At 54.3% G+C, this 16,360-nt stretch overlaps 1 protein-coding gene across 5 annotated transcripts; it reads right to left on the bottom strand.

Annotated features, from left to right (window-relative positions):
* Nucleotides 1-581: 581 nt before the first annotated feature.
* Nucleotides 582-14,090, bottom strand: ABCB9 (ATP binding cassette subfamily B member 9). Of its 5 annotated transcripts, XM_059863322.1 has the most exons (13): nucleotides 14,006-14,078; nucleotides 13,297-13,353; nucleotides 11,819-12,509; nucleotides 11,368-11,482; nucleotides 10,788-10,918; nucleotides 9,534-9,739; nucleotides 8,940-9,137; nucleotides 7,257-7,385; nucleotides 5,930-6,118; nucleotides 5,220-5,393; nucleotides 3,640-3,799; nucleotides 3,413-3,549; nucleotides 582-2,377 (listed from the first exon to the last, which is right to left on the bottom strand). In XM_059863322.1, the coding sequence occupies exons 3-13, from the start codon at nucleotides 12,429-12,431 to the stop codon at nucleotides 2,039-2,041; spliced, it is 2,391 nt and encodes a 796-aa protein (XP_059719305.1). In that variant the 5' UTR covers nucleotides 12,432-12,509; nucleotides 13,297-13,353; nucleotides 14,006-14,078; the 3' UTR covers nucleotides 582-2,038. The 5 variants fall into 5 exon arrangements, with proteins under 5 accessions (XP_059719305.1, XP_059719304.1, XP_059719306.1 ...); XM_059863321.1 differs by lacking the exon at nucleotides 13,297-13,353 and having other exon boundaries at nucleotides 14,006-14,090; XM_059863323.1 differs by having other exon boundaries at nucleotides 11,819-12,506; nucleotides 13,297-14,061.
* Nucleotides 14,091-16,360: the final 2,270 nt, after the last annotated feature.

Raw genomic sequence — 16,360 nt, forward strand, 5'->3', positions numbered from 1 at the left:
TTTTCAATTAAGCAGAAATCAATTCCACTTCTATGAACTGGTGGCCACATTCTGCTCCCAAATACTGATAAAAATACAGAATTAATCACTTTCCTGTCAGCGCTGGGTGCAACCCCCAACCTCCTCATACCCACAGAGCAAATATTCATCAAGCAGGAACTCCTGGCCATTTACTGAAGGGTGACTGAGGAGCTCAGAGCGCCACACAAGTTCCAAGTGGAGGGAGGGAAAACAAAAAGAGATCTTGTTCTTCTGGGGCACAGATTGTTATCATATCACAAAAGCCAGCAGCTGAAAAGATTCCAGTCAGGAAGCACCATGCTTTGAGAACAGGTTAGACTGCCTGTCCTTCCCTGGGAGACTGTCACCCAACGGGATCTGGGTGGAAATGAGTTCTCCCGACTGCTGGGCTCACAGCCATTATCAGATGCTGAAGTGTTTTACATACCTCCTTCTCTGTGGGTTCCTCTAGTCATTCCCAGAACACGTGCAGGAGCAGCTGCATTCAGCTGTGGTGTCAGATGAACGTTACCTTGAAAACCCAGAAAGCAAAAAACACCCCCAACCAGAGCGGCTCGATGTTGAGTGGCAGAGGTAGTATTTTATTTTTTCTTTGAGCATCCCTCCTCAAGGACACTAAATTTAGAGTTTGTAAAACATCACTAAATGAAAACAAAACATTGCCAATAACAAAAATGCAAACCTGCTGGAAAGGAAAATGCAGCAGCATTCAAGTATCAGAAAACATGAGAGCTAAAGTGCTTGAGAGAATTTCTTAACTATGCAGAGTCTGAAGTCGGTGTTCCCCTAGAAATGCTATTTTTAAAACAGCACTTGCCTGGCTGCATAGGATTTTTCACCAATCTATAGCAGGATAACACTACTAAGCCAGAGCCATTACCCCAAAGGGCTAGGAGCAACACATTTCTTTCTATCCCTCATACTAAAATAAATTATATTCAAAGAAACACATTATAAAGTTCAGGCAGCTGAAGCTGGACTTCAAGGAACGTGACAGAACGGATTTCCCATGCAGTGAAGTCGCTAGCATGGCCTGAAGCTGAACAAAGCTTTGGTGGGATTTATAAAGTGCTGTCTTTTAGTGTTTTTTGCCTGTCTTTAGTAGTGTTTTTTTTTTTTCACACCAGCACCGAGGTTGTGAGTTAAAAAAAATTCTGAAGTAACAGACTAATTTTCAGTGGATGCTGGAGCCAGACAGACATTGCACAGTGCACACAAATAACGTTAAAAAACTACAAACAAATCGAACAAAAAAAAAACCCAACCCCCAAAACCTAACCCATTTATGGTAAAACGTTTCATCCTTAAAAACAAACACCCACCAAGCACCAAGAGCAAATCAGAAAGTAACATCTGCCTCCCGGTCCCCTGGCTTGTCCCAGCAAGGATGGATACTACGTAATACAAGCTCAGCAGCAATGGTTGAGAGCCTGAGCCTGCAGGCACTCAGTGCAAAACTCTCCCGGCATTCAGCTCCATGGGAGTGATCCAGTTTTCACCAAAGCCAAAGGGAACTCCCTACAGGCTTCAGCCAACTTTGGATTAGCCCCATAGATTGACAGAGGGAGCAGGACCTTGCTTTACAGTCACCATTTTTCTATCCAGCCACAAAAGCCACCCCCTGAAATTCCTGGAGGGGTTTTCAACCTTCCCCCCCACGCATGCATTTAACATCCATTACAGTTAATAGCAGTTACACATGCAGATCGATGGGAGAAAAGTCCAAGTCGAGAGGAGTTACTGGAAGTAAGAAAAGAAACCCAGTAGAAATGCTGAGAATTGCTAAAGACCCAGCTCCCTTGAGTGAATCCCTGTTTTGCCGGCCGGCAGGCGTCCTGCAGGAAGCTCTATGGTGTGTGTTTGGGTGTGCAGGGTGTGTGACGTGGGGCGAGCCAGCGGCGCCGTTCTGCCACCTCCATCCCAGCTGTTCTGCCACCTCCATCCCAGCTGTTCTGCCACCTCCATCCCAGCTGTTCTGCCACCTCCATCCCAGGGAGCGTCCGAGCGCCGGCCGCCCTCACTTGGGCGCGGCAGCGTTGGTGAAATCGTCCTGTGCCGCCGGCAGGGAATGGTCTATCCTGAACTCCTCCTCCAGCCCCCCGGGCGCCTTGGCCGCGTCCCCCCGGGCTGCGGGCTGGCCACTGTCCGTGCCTCCCCCCTCCAGCCCCAGGATCTGTCTCTGCACCAGCTTGGAATAAAGGCCTCCTTCTTCCATCAGCTCCTTGTGCGAGCCCTGCTGCACCACGCGGCCCTTGTCCAGCACAATGATGTTGTGTGCCCTCTCCACAGTGCTCAGCCTGTGAGCTATGACAAGCACCGTGTGGTTCTGCAAGTCGCCGTAAATTGCCTGCTGAATCTGCGGGGAGAAAAGGTGTTAGTGCCCGGGCACTGGGAGAGCAGCAGCTTTGTGGTCTCTGTCCAGGAACCTCTGGACAGGAGATGTGTTCTCCTCTACTCCCCGCAGCACTACCAGCACCAGCATGTCCAGCTCAGCTCCTGGCTGCAGCCCAAAGACCATCTTGATCCAGCCAGGTGAGCAGAACAGGCCTAATCCTGCAAGCTGGGGACTTGTGACAGCTGGGCCCCAAATTTGGAGGCCACGTGCTGCTGGCAGAGACTGCAGGAATACCTGGTGAATGCAGCTGCTCAGAAAAGCAGAATTTTTTCTTCAGTGTATCAAGGCAAGACAAGAGGAGGTTTTTTTCCAGTCAAGAGACAATAGCACTGACGTCTAAAGGCAGGCAGGTGGCCATCAGGCACATGTCACATTGACACCCCTGGGTAGCCAAAATCAACCCTGGGCTGGCATCAGGTACCACACACGTGACTGAGGACCTGTGAGGCAGCAAGCTGCTCCAAGGTCAGATATTTGTGCTGTCCTAGCAGGATTTGTCCTCTGGGATTGGAGACACATCCTCGAATCCCAACCTTGAACAGGCTTTCCCTTGTGTCATTGCCAAACTTCCAGACAGATAAACCAGTTTACAGGATGCTCAAGGCTTTTCCTGCAAGTGTGGCTTCCTTGGTGCCTTGGCTGGGATTTGAGCTCAGGCACTCCTACTCTCCTTGCACCATTTTATACAGACTTCCTCTGTATCCTGTCCTAAAAGGCTGCACAGAGTCTGCCAATTAACACCTTCCACATTGAAAAAAATCAGCAAAGATCCCTACCTCATCAGGTTTGTCAGGCACTGGCTGCTGTGAGCATGGAATTATTCCTTTCCTGGTGGCTACAAAAGCATCGGAATCAAATTCCTGCTAAGGAATTAGCGCTTCACTCAACCCTCTGATAGCACCATAGCAAGAATAAGTTTGTCCACTGGCTGGAAACTGAGGCTACAGTCTGTCCTCCAAGCCCTCTTGGGCCCAAGCAGCCGGGGCACCCACTCACCGCGTGCTCGCTCTCCGCATCCAGCGCGCTCGTGGCTTCGTCCAGGATGAGGATGGGAGGGGCTCGGATCAGGGCCCTGGCAATCGCCACTCTCTGCTTCTGCCCACCTGACAGCTGAGCTCCCTTTTCCCCTGCCTCTGTTGGGTCAAGGGAGAGAGGGAGGGGTCAAAATGAAAACCAGGAGCTGGCAGGACGTGCAGCTGGCAGGCTCAGCAGTGGGTGGGTACCTGTGTGGTAGCCATCCTGCAGCTCGGTGATGAAGTTGTGGGCGTTGGCCTTCTGGGCAGCCTGGACCACGGACTCGAAGGAGGCTGAGGCCAAGCCATAGGAAATATTGTCTGCAATAGAGCGGGCAAACAGCACGGGCTCCTGGCTCACCAGAGAGATCTGCAGGAAGCAAAGGGAGAGCAGGGGTCAGGAGCAGAAGATGCACTGCATGATATCTCAGACCATTGATATTTGTTCCTGCTATTGATATAGATATGATATACAGATATTCCAAGATATAGAGATGTCATTAACCAAGACAGAGAAGTGCTCATGGTGAGCTTCCAGTGAGGATGCCAATGTCAGCATGCCCACTTGGCATCTTCTGCTGGAAAGCCATTTTGCAGGGGAGAAACCTGATGCAATGCTGGGATGTTGGCATCTGGGATGGGCTTCTCCCTCCTAAAGCCTGCTGTGGTTTTGCTCCAGATCTGTTATTCCTATCACTGTTTGCTTTTCCCAGAATGGAAAACCAGTTGCTGGGATAAGTCAAGCTGGAGAGACCCTCTCCCAGGCCCTTGCTGATTTTCCTTTCAAGGCCAGTAGTCACACTTGGGCCGTGTGAATGAGCCCTCCTGCATCTTTTAATCCCAAATGAGCAAGTTAGGGAGGTAACTGCTGCAATTCCTTAATTGCTTAGCAACAGTCTCCCTGTCCTGCCTTACAGCCATGGCTGCTCACTGTCACGTTCAGCTGCTTTATCAAATCCTTGATATTGGAATACATCAAACCTTTCAAACTAGCACTCAGAATTGTGCATGAGAGAGCCAGGGAGACACGGTCATATTTTAATTGAGTTCTCCCCATGCCCCAAACACCACACCAGGCTTTCTAAACTGAAAGATTTGCTTGGCCTTTGATTTTCACTCTGTACGGGCCGGGAATGTAAATTAGTCACAGTGACTTCGGCTTTCCAGCCTGTCTCTGATCAATTGTTTTCAGGTTTTCCTGCTGACTGCTGAGGCCATTTGCTCTGGGGGCAAACAAAGGAGGCAGTTACTTGCAGAGATGAAGGCTGATCTGTGCTGACACACAGATGAGAGCTGAGGGGCCCGGACCCCTCTCTTAGGCAAAGCACCAGCCCTTCTGGTGCTCCAGCTGCTGCCAGGATCCTGAGAGGTTTAACTCCCCATTAGCTGAGAATTACTCTAAGATCTTAAGGCAGAAATTGCTGGAGGAATACAAAACTCTTTTTCCAAACCCAGTTTAGATGATAATTAATCCAACAGCCAAAAACATATTTCTACTCTGTTGGCCAAAAAATACCAAACAAAAGATGTTTTTTGTTCTGTTTTTGGAAGGCTTCCCCTTCCCCTTGAAACCACCCTCCATCCCCTTCCCTTCCGCCCCCACAAATTATCCAAATTCATTTCTTGGACCACTTCCAGCCTCCAGCTTTCTGGACATTTCTGGAGCTGCCAGATCAAATCCAAAGCAACGTGCAGCAGTGCCATGCATCCCCTCAGAGCCCTGCAGGTGGCAAGTGGGCTAAGCAGAACACAGGTATCCCAAGCAGAAGACAGGTATCAGTCGCTCGTACCACGGAGTGCAGGTACTTGTGATCGTACATGTTAATGGGACGCCCATCCAGCAGCACCTGCCCGTCCTGCAGGGGGTAGAAGTTCTCCAGGATGTTGACACAGGAGCTCTTCCCACTCCCTGAAGGACCCACCAGCGCTGTCACTTTGCCAGGGTGCAGGGTGAAGGACACGTCCTGCAACATGGATGGGAGAGCATGCTCAGGTCCAGCCTTTTCTCAATGTCCTGGGGCACTACACAACAGAAGGAGCCAGAATCTGGCCAGAGTGCCCCTCTGCCTTGGTGATGTGCCACATCAGCCATTTCTCCTGGCTCTGAGGAAGCGAAAAGCCTCCAAATTGCTTCAGATTTGCCTGCTGATGTAGCAGGTCCTCTAAAAAGCAAAATGACCTCTTTGCTGCTTCCCCCTGTCTCATGATCCCAGCCCCTCTCTCACAGAAACAGTCTGAGGCAGCTTGGCACAAAGCCCTGTACCACGCTGACATGTTTAATGCCTGAGCAGGGAACAAGGGTTTTATTAATAAATCTCATTCCTTGTAAGGAAGGCCGGCCCTAAACACCCGCTGCTCCTTTTAATCTGTTTTCCAGCAAGCACTGAGCCTGCCTTTACACATCTCTGACAGGCAGCTGACACTCCCCACGGGCTGGGGTTTGCTCCTGGCCAGGATGGAGCAGCAGCACGTGGGAGTGCTCAGTGCCCACGGGGCTCACCTGGAGGACCTGGGTGGCGGAGCGAGTGCGGTAGGAAAAGGTGACATTCCTGAACTCCACCTTGCCATCCACGTGATCCGGGGCCAGGGAGCCGTCGTGCACCATGGTGGGCTGGCGGTCGATGAACTCAAAGACCTTCTCAGCAGCTCCCACGCCCTGCATGAGGCCGCTGTACACGGAGCCGATGGACTGCAAGGGAGGAGACAGCAGTGAGACCCTCCCAGGTGATGGGGAAATCAGCCAGTGCCACTCCAAAGGGGAATGGCTGAAGCATTCCCAAGTCTCCCATCGCCTGACATTGACTGCAGGCATCAGACACAGGGCAAGAAAACTCTCCCTCCTCTGTTGGGTATGGAAGGGATACATGGACAGCCCAGGGAAAGGGTGTTTTTCAATATTAAACCCAGAGCTGCAGAACAGTTTGTACTGTAACTGCCCCTCCCAGCAGGAGGGGGAAAAAACCCCAAACCAAACTAAATCCACACCAAAACCACAGCCTGGAAACCCCAGCAGAGGCTGCAGTCATCTGAGCAGATGGTGAGAGCCAGGCAGGCTGCCTCCAGCTCTGCTCTGCCCCTGCACAGAGGCTGAAGCACCACCAAAACCACACTTGGCTGTGAGGAAACCTCGACTGGATCATTCCTGCCTGGATTAGCCAAGTTTATGCCTCTGCAAGGGGAAGGCAGATCTGGGTGGGCTCTACCATCCCACCCACAATCCCATCTTGCTAATGTGCTGCCAACGCAGCAGCTTGCAGCCTATCCCAGGGAAAGGAAAAAAAAAAAGTAATATAATTAAGTTTTTAATGAAGCCTGAAATTTAACAGGCAGCTTTGTAATCCCTTCATTCTTCACACCAGGAAATGTGCTTGGCAGGCAGCCAGGGCTCTGCCCTTCAGCTCTGACCCCTCTGGTCCCAGCTGCCTTTTTGGGGGACAAGCTGCTTTAGGAACATGAAGGTTGTGAGACCACAGCAGGGGAGGAATGGGGAGCAGAGGGGAGAATCCCCCCTCTGGCAGTGCCACAGCACCAAAGAAATGAATCATGGGAAAGTCAGCACTGGATCTATCCCTGCAACTGCCCTGGGACTTTCTGGGAGATAGAAGGGGTAGCCCAGAGTGTGGGGAGGCCGTGGCACAGGTTGCCCAGAGAAGCTGTGGCTGCTGCACCCATGGAAGTGTCCAAGAGTGAGTTGGATGAAGCTTGGAGCAACCTGGGAAGGTGTGGAAGGTGTCCCTGCCCACGGCAGGGAGCTGGAATGAGATGGGCTTTAAGGTCCCTTCCAACCCAACCCATTCTGGGGTTCCCTGCTAAAACTGGGAACTCACCTCCATGCAGTCCCCCAGGACAAACTCATAAATGATGAAGGATATCAGGTTTCCACTTGTCATTTGCCCAGAGATCACGAGGTGCCCACCGTAGTAAAGGATGCTGACTTGGACCACCAGCAGGGTCAGCTGAAAGCAAGAAAACACCCCAGAATCAGCAAGGACAAAGGGATTTTTGGTGCATTTGTCATTATTCACACAACAGCCCAAACTTCATGTGCTGACATTTATTCTTTGAGCCCTGAGCTGAGGATGCCTGACAGTGCAGCTGACAGCCCTAGGAGCGAGCATGGAAATGAGAAAAACAACTCAAGTACATGGGCTGATTTAAGGAGCTGGGCAGATATCTTTCAACAAAACAAGTCCCGAGGGACAGCAGCCAAGGAGGCAGAATTTATCTGAAATAACAGAGCATTTCATGAACTTCTCTCGTAGACTAAGGCCCTCAAGCATAATAATCTACGTTCAAATTATCCAAGGCATGCAGTCACCTCACCACTAAAATAAACTTTCTGTTATATGAGTGTGACACATTTTAATTTAGAACACAAAATCAAGCCAGGAGTTAATGCAGAATATCCTCCTTGCCTGTACAAGTCCCTGAAGCATAACCCCAGCTGTCACCTGAAGTCTGTGGGGGGTACCACCTACTATAGAAAGGAGACAGATCAGCTCTGATGTGACAAATATACCAGCCCTTTTTATTCAGCTGGTTTTGTTCCATGCTGCCCAGGTGCTCCAAAAAGCAGCGATGCCCTGGTGCCCTGTGGGACCAGAAGAGGTTGTAAATTCACACAGACAAAAATACAGGGGGAAAAATGCCTCCTCTATAGCTCAGATCCTTAAGCTCCTGCATTCCCTCCAAGAAAGACTCTACCAGAGCTGAGCTATATCCATTGTCTTCTTTCTAGGTGAATCCTGCAGGAGCAGTTTTTTGAGGGCTTTTGCCTTCTTAGATTTGTCAGGATCAGTGTCAACCCAGCTCATGCTCCAGCTTCACCTGGGAGCCCAGAAATAACGCAAATAATGCTCCCATTTTGTTTCCAGATTTGGGAAGCCATAAAGTCTCTCACAGCTGCATGAAGGCACCATAACTCACAGACCCTTCACCAGCAACTGCCTCGATCCCTGAACGTGCAGAGACGAGGGCAGCCTCACGTGAGGGTTTTGCCCTGGAGAAATCCCAAACCATCTGGTGTTAAACAATGAAAAAGCATTTTGCAGGGGGAAAAAAAAAAAAAACAAGCCCAAAGCCAAAGCCCAGCAGCCTCCCCCTGCCACCACCCACACGCAGAAGATCTCCGTTCCTGAGCAGAAGCTCAACCAACGCCGCGGCTGTTCCCAGCCGGAGCCCGGAGCGGAGCTGGCACCGGCACGCACTGCAGCACCACGCAGCCATGGGCTGCTCCACGACCTTGGGCTCTTATCAATTATTGCCCCACGTGCAGGGGAAAACAGGCAGCTCCAGGGAACACAACACTGAGTGGAATGGGATGCATTTTTTGATGGATAAAAATAACAAATGGTTGAGAGCCTGGGGATGACCGGCAGCGGACAGCAGGGCTGCGCTCACCCCACAGAGCTCCCTGGGAGCAGAGGAGAACCACGTGTGCTTTGAGATCTGGAGAGACCACCCTGCCCATCCCAGCCCCACGCAGGGAAGCCCCAGGGCCATCCACCTACCCCACTGGACCAGACATAGTAGGTGTAAGCCATGGCCTCCCGCTTGTTGAGCTTGTACACCTGCTGCAGCTTCTGCCAGTACACGTTGGCCTCCGTCTCCTCGTTGGCGAAGCTGCGGACGGTCTTCATGGCCGAGATGGTCTCCTCAGCTGTGTTGTTGGCCTTGGCCAGAGCGCTCTGCACATCCTTGGAGAGCTTCTGCAGGGAGCAGGGGGAGGCAGAGGGAGCTCAGCGGGTGCCAGGCTGCCCGTGGCACATCTCCCTGCTCACCCCGGGCTCTGGGACCCCACCAGGTGACTCCAAAGTGGGAGGAGAGATGGCATGAGGACAGGCAGATGCATACAGGACATTCCACAGCCCAGCCACCCCTTCTATCAGACATGAGATGCTTCCAGTCCTGAGCAGGAAGCAAGGTAAGAGCTCAGGCTACACCTGTCTGCCCACACAGGTTTAATGTCACCTTCCTGCCTCCACTGCTGGCAGCAAAACACTCCAGCATCACTCCCACCAGCCCCAAGGCCACCCACAAGCTCCTTGATGGCTTCACAGGGTGACCAGCCCAGCACTGCGGCAATGCCAGCTGCTCCTGCCTACCTGGTAGTACTTCCCATAGACATCAGACACCAGCATGATGATGGGGAAGCCCATGAAGGTGACCAGGGAGAGCTTCCAGGAGAGGCTGAACATGAAGAAGATGACGCCCGTGGCCTTCACCACGTTGCGCAGGAAGATGTTGATGTTCTGGGAGACCAGGTCGCTCACGATGGTCGTGTCCGACGTCAGGCGGGAGATGACGTCCCCTGCAGCAATAAGGGGTCAGGGAAGGGAGAGCAGGGACGTGTCACCACTGCAGGTCACTGCCTAATGGTGTCCCACATCCCATGCCAGGGGCCAGATGGAGCTGCCCACCCAACCAGCTGGGGGTCTGAAGGGTGGCGTGGCGGGGGGCAACTCTCCACCTCCACCACTGTGGATGCAAAGCAAAACAGAGGAGCTTGGATTGCTGCATGCACGAGGAGCAGGAGGTGGCACCTGAAGGCACAAAGCTACATCCCTGGGTCACCAAGGGTGGCTGCAGGACAGCAAAGGAGGCTGTGGCAGCATCCTGTGCTGGAGGGCAGCTCACAGGCCACGCACAGTCCACAGCCTGGAGCTGGCCCGAGGGACCTGAGGACATGGGTCCAGCTACTGAGGGATGAAGCTCTGGCGGTGCCTTTTGGTGGAGCTGAGTGTTACAGCCAGCAAACATCACACTGAGCTCCTGAATCCTTGGCCTGTGTTTGAGTCCAGCTGAATTCCCATGCTTTTGTGCAAGTCCAGGGTTATCTGTATCCCATTTCCAGTAACATCTCTGCTGCTCTCAGCTACCAAGGCACTGTGCAGTGACTGCTAAATACAGCAACAGCCTCAAAACTAAAAATACCACTGAGACAAAATTAAATGTGTGCAAGTTACACCAGAGTGGCACACATGGCCTGGGACTGGGACAGGACTGAACTGGAAGCAGAGAAAGCAACAAGCACACCCAGCAAGCCTCACGCATCTGAGGATTCAGGGACTGGAGCAGAGCTGGAGAGCAGCCCATCAATAGGCACTGATGGGAGGAAGGAAATGGGAGTTTTGGGGGTGGGACTTCTGGATGCCGGGCTGATGGGTGGCAATGGGACATCCCCACAGTGGGAGGCAACAGAAAGGGAAGAGCTTTCTGCCTCTATTTCTAACCACGAGCACGTGGGTGCTGCCTCTGGCTGCCCCCAGTCTGCTGTATGACAGTAGAGCAAGCCAAGGGGAAAAAATCTGGGATGGGATAGAGGGGTTAGAGCAAATCCAGGGGAGAGAGGAACCAACCTGTGCGATTCTCATCAAAAAAACTCATCTCCTGAGACACCAGGGACCTGAAGAGGCAGTTCCGAAGGCGGATGTTCAGCCGTGCAAAGATGAGCGTAAAAACGCCGCCCCGGATACCTGCGGCAAATGAGCTAATTGCAGATAAGAAACATTATAGAGCCATGGACACGAAACCCTCTCAGCCACACCAACACCCCCACGCCTGGCCAAGGGCCTGGGCAGTGCTGACACCACTTATCACCAGCCCACACCTCTCCTGGGTGCCACCAGCACAGTGGTGGCTGGTCCTAACCACGGCAGTCACAAGTTTTGGGAAGGAACGCAGCACTGCTGGAACAGCACTCCCCAGGGAACCCATTCCCTGTGTCCATTCCTGCTCCCCCACCTCCAGCAGATGGACATGAAGGGCCACACAAAGGCCTCGTGACTGCCAGCCATGGCCTCTCTGCTCAGAGAATTCACAGCACATCCCTGGGGCCTGGCAGCAAACTGGTGCAGGGGGGGTGCTTGTGCCTACCATCACCACGAGCTCCTGTGGGAAAACCCCAAACTCCTTGCCAGGATCCAGCCCCTGCATTACCTTCCTATGGCGAGCAGCGACATGACCAGCACTGCTGTGGAGAAGCGATCCATGCTCTTCTGCACCACGATGCCGTCGATGGCCAGCCCCGTGTAGTAGGGCAGGAAGGTCTCTCCTGCAGGACAAGGACAGGACGTAGGGGCTCAGCCCCACTGCATGGGATTGGCACAGGATCTGTATTCCCAACTGTGACAGCCTGTGGACAACCCCATCCCCACCCCAGAGATACTTGGCCATCACACAATGGGGACGTTGCACTCACAGAGTATTTTATCCCCTATTGCATTCGGTTCTGTCCCATTGCATTTTTCACCCACCCCATGCAGCATGTGCCACCCAGCACACCCAAAAAAGCAATCCTAGGGTGCTTCCATGCCCCATGACTCTGGCTCCACCATCCCTCCTGGTGGGAATGGGAGCACACCACGGCCTGCCTGCTTCCTTCACTCACCCAGGGCGGCCACGAGGAGGAAGAAGGAGGCGATGCCCAGGAAGAAGGCATCTGGCTTGGTGTAGGACAGCAGTTTATGGATGGTGGGACCCGCTGCCTCCTCCCTCTTGTCCCTCGAGGTGCCCCCATCACAGCTCTCCTCCACCTCAGCGCGGGACTCGGAGCTGGGCCCCAGCGCCTCGCGGGACGAGGTGACACAGGCCAGCAGCTGCCACAGCCCAAAGGTGGCTGCCAGCGCCACGTAGGTCCAGGCAAAGAGCCCCCAGAACCAGGGGTCCCTGATGGTCTTCCGCACCTCTGAGTAGAGCAGCAGCTTCACCATCATGTAGATGCCCATGAGGAGGCAGATGACGGCGATGAAGGTCCGCGATGCCCTGAGGCGCCGGGGGCCATAGGCCGTGTTGGTGGCCACGCCGATGGCGGCGCCCAGCAGCACGCAGCTGCGGTACAGGCAGCCCCCCCAGATGTCCAGCAGCGAGTTGAAGATGTTGAAGTGCCGCAAGTCCTGCAGGACATTCCGGCCGCCCTGGCCATGGGTGTAGAGCAGCGTGGTGACCACCACATCGGCCCCGCTGAGCGCCAGCGTGCTGGCCACCGCCTTCCAGGCGCGCATCCTCGCCGCCGGGCTGGGGGCTCTGACGTGGGGAGGGGCAGCCCTAACACAGCAAGGACGTGCTCATGTCGGCCTCTGCTGCGGGGTGAGAGAGGGGGACGGGGTTATTTACCCCAGGGAGGAGGCAGGGAAAGGGAAGCAGGATGGGGGGGCAACCGTGCCAGTTCCCCACCAACCCATCCTGACTGCAGACACCACTACCTGCACCTCCCTCCCCTGCTGCACACGCCCAAAGGTATTCCATTAAATAAGCAGCACAAAGCAAGACAAGCTTCCCTCCCAGATGCCTTCACGCATCCTGAATCCCAAATCAAGAATCTGCACATCCCGATGGGAATCTGGCTGTGGCGGTGCTGGGTGCTGCTATCACATCCGTGCAGCCACGTGTCCTGTGCTACGGAGCTGTGGAGGTGTTAAACTTGGATAGTCATGATCCAAGAGTCCCTGCCCACCTTTTCCAGGACAAAGCTGAAACCAAGCAGTCAAAACCGTAGGAAAGCAAACAGGGGAGCAACTCAGCTCTATAACGGATCTCCCCCATTAAAATAAGACTAAACCATATGTACCGCAGCTTGCCACACCTTACTGTCCCCAACCCTCTTGGATATTAACTCGGGATAACCCACTGTACCCGCCGTGGAGTCAGCGTGCAGTTCAATGACACAACAAAAATCCCGAGAGGAAATGAAAAAGGGATTGGAATTCCACGGCTGCGTCCCGCGGGAGAGGAAGGCTCCGGGGCGGGCGGGACGCTGTCCTTGCTGCCGCCCGGTCTGTCCGGCAGCAGCGATGGCGGGGCAGGCTCGGAACGGACCCGGCAAAGGGCAGAAAGCTCGACTCGCCCTAAGCCGAGCGAGCCGCTCACCTGCTCCGGTGCCATGCCCTGAGGAGCCACGCGTTGGCAAGAGGGAGGTGCCCGATCCTGAAATTTGTGCTGGGTCAGCAGCTGGTGACGGTGCACAGTGCGGAAGGCACCGCACAAAGGGTGCCATGTGTCGGCCACACTCCGGCCTGTGTGACCGCAGCGCCCCAAAACCAAACCACCGGGACCAAGGGCAGCCCTCGGCGCTGGACAAGCTGTGCCCTTGGGCGAGAGCTGCTCGGTGGTCGGGTAAATGGGATAAAAAGCTACAAAGCGTAGGAAAACAGGGCAGAGGCTGCAATTTGGGGAAGCACGGGGGTTTACGGGGTGGGTGGGGAAGGAGGGATGGACGCAAAGCAGAGCAGCGGTGCCAGGGAGGAGCAGCACACGCTTCCCAGGGTGCTCGCTGCTGCCATCCGCTGCAAAGCTGCGCGGATCCGGCCCATGGAGGAGGAGGAGGAGGAGGAGAAGGAGGAGGAGGAGGAGTAGGAGGCAGCCCCCGCAGCTCCCCACCACCCGCAGCAGTGTCCCCAGCCCCCGAGCTGGAGCCGCCCAAGGTCCCCATTCGCATCCCGCCTTCCCCGCGCAGGAGAACGTCCCGAGGCGGGGGAGACACCCGGAAAGGGGCGAGCCCGCCATAGCCCGGCCGGACACCCACACACGGCCCCCCCTTTCGAGCAGCTCAGCCCCGGCCCGCCCGGACGGCTCTTACCGGCGGCGGGTCGGGGATCGGCTGGATCAGCCCGCTCCGACCGGCGGCGGCGCGTCCCGGGAACAAGGTCGGTGCTGGGCGTGGCCCTGCCGTGGCCGCGCCCCCGGCCCCGCCCTCTCCTGCGGCGCGCGCCCGGCCCCGCCCACGGCCGGACCGAGCAGCGGCACCGGGGATCCCCCTGGAACCCCGAATTTGGGGGTCCCCGGTCCCCCCGCTCCGCCCTGTCCCGGTAAACCCCGCCCCGACGCGGCAAAGGCAGCCCTGGAATTTTCCCCACCTCAGAAGGCTTTTTATCCTCCCCAAATATAAATGTTTTTAAATTTTTAAAATTATTTTATTGGTTCTATGTCATTTCTGCAGTAGGGAGGGAAAATACAACACAGGAGTTGGCTCAAAAGCAACCAGGAAAAGAGCTCGAAATAATATTTTAAGTTAATCCTTAAATAGGGGCTCGGTGGGTTTAATTAACCCCTCAAGAGGGACTTGACAAGGGTTTAATTAACCCCTAACACAGAGGAATCCACTTACAAGAAATCCAGCTTGTAAATTATTTTCCCTTTCACCTCCCACTCCAACTCTTAAGGAATGGAAGGGCTCAGGCTCTTCCCTGAACAGCATCCATGCATCCAGGTGGGCTATACAGGCGACAGAAGGGCAGTGTCATTATCCCAAAATTTCCAGGTGTTTTCAGAGTGCTGGGCTTAAAAAACACCCCTGTGACCCTCACTAGCACAGGCACAGATGTCAGGATTCCTGGAGAGAACGGACTGGTGACTTTATAAAAGACGAATTCATTTTGCTCTGCCTGGATAACCAAACCCAAAAATACCACATTCTATTGTTGATTTTATTTCATCTAATAAGTGCTTAAAACAAACCATTAAAAAAACAAAAGAAAATCTCTCACTTCAAGCCCTTCCCACATCCACCAGGAACACAGTCAGACCTGGAGTGACTATTCCTGGCTCAGGCTCACAGCAGGGACACTTTTAAGCTGCAGGAAACATTGTCTGTGGCTAAGCCAGGTTGGTTTCTGCTTCCCTTCCACCTGCACCCAGATCACTCCTGGGCTTTGCTCTGCACCCAATCCCTCCCAAAGGGCAACTTCCAAGCCACAGTCAAGGTGCAGCTTTTTGGCAGGGCCGAGTCTCTCCCTGCCAAACCTAAACGAGGACGGTGCCACCTCCCTCGGTCCGAGGGATGATCCAAGGGCAAACCTGGACCAGGAAGGGACTGAACAGACCCCCCTGTCTGAACCTTCCCCTTCCTTTCTCCCAGGACAGAGCAGGCACGTCTGCACCCTGCACTCCCATGCAGCCGGGTCACAAACCCTGGGGACAGTCGGTGCTGTCCCCGGCGCCGCAGGACCCCCGGCACGCCCACGGTTAACTGGGTTTCTTCCCGCCGGACATGCTCTGCTCAGGGGGCAGCACCGTCTCGATCTGGAACGACACAAACTGGCCCTTCTTCAGCTTCTTCAGGGAGCTGGCAGGGCTGCCCCCAAACATGTTGTCTTCCACCTTGAAGGCCAGAGAGGGCAGGCCCCGAGTTTTCCTTTTCGCGCCCTTGCGCTCGCGCTTGCAGGCCGTGGTCATGTTGGAGATCACCTGTCAGGAGAACGGAGGGGTTGGGCTTCGAGGTGTCCCTCAGCAATCAGCTCAGCTCTGACACAAGCTCAGCAAATCCCAGAATCTCTAGGGTTGGAATCCTTGGCTCTGGAGATCATCCAGGCTAACCCCACGTCCAGGCAGGGTCACCTGGAGCAGGTGACACAGGAACGCTTCCAGGTGGGTTTGGAATGTCTCCACAGAGGGAGAATCCACAGCCTCCCTGGGCAGTTCCAGTGCTCTGCCACACTTAATGGAAAGAAGGTCTTCCTCATGTTGAGGTGGAACTTCTTGTGGTTTAGTTTATGGCCATTCCTCTTCATCCTGTCACTGGGCACCACTGAGAAGAGCCTGGCACAATCATATGACACCGCTCAGATATTTCTATGGATTGATGAGATCCCCTCTCAGTCTTCTCCAGACTGAGCAGGCCCAGCTCCCACGGTCTCTCCTTGTAAGAGAGGCTGAAAGTGAGTGAGAGCTGGCAGTGTCAAAGCTGGATGCACCTGGGGCAAGGGAGGGACTCAGCAGGGACTTTCCAGCCTTGTTCTCACCACCCAAACCAGCAGGAGACCTTGCAACGTGAAACTGCAATTCCACAGCCGTACTCAGTGCTGACAGTCAGTAGAGGGCAGAAGGGGATCTAGGCTGGAGTGCCACAGAGCCCAGGGAAGCTTTATCACCTCCTGTTAATTACAGCCCCAATCCCTGCCTGGATGCAGGAGAACTGTGATCCCAACAGCAGAGG

The sequence above is a fragment of the Haemorhous mexicanus genome, chromosome 19 (assembly GCF_027477595.1).
Source record: "Haemorhous mexicanus isolate bHaeMex1 chromosome 19, bHaeMex1.pri, whole genome shotgun sequence".
Taxonomy (NCBI): domain Eukaryota; kingdom Metazoa; phylum Chordata; class Aves; order Passeriformes; family Fringillidae; genus Haemorhous; species Haemorhous mexicanus.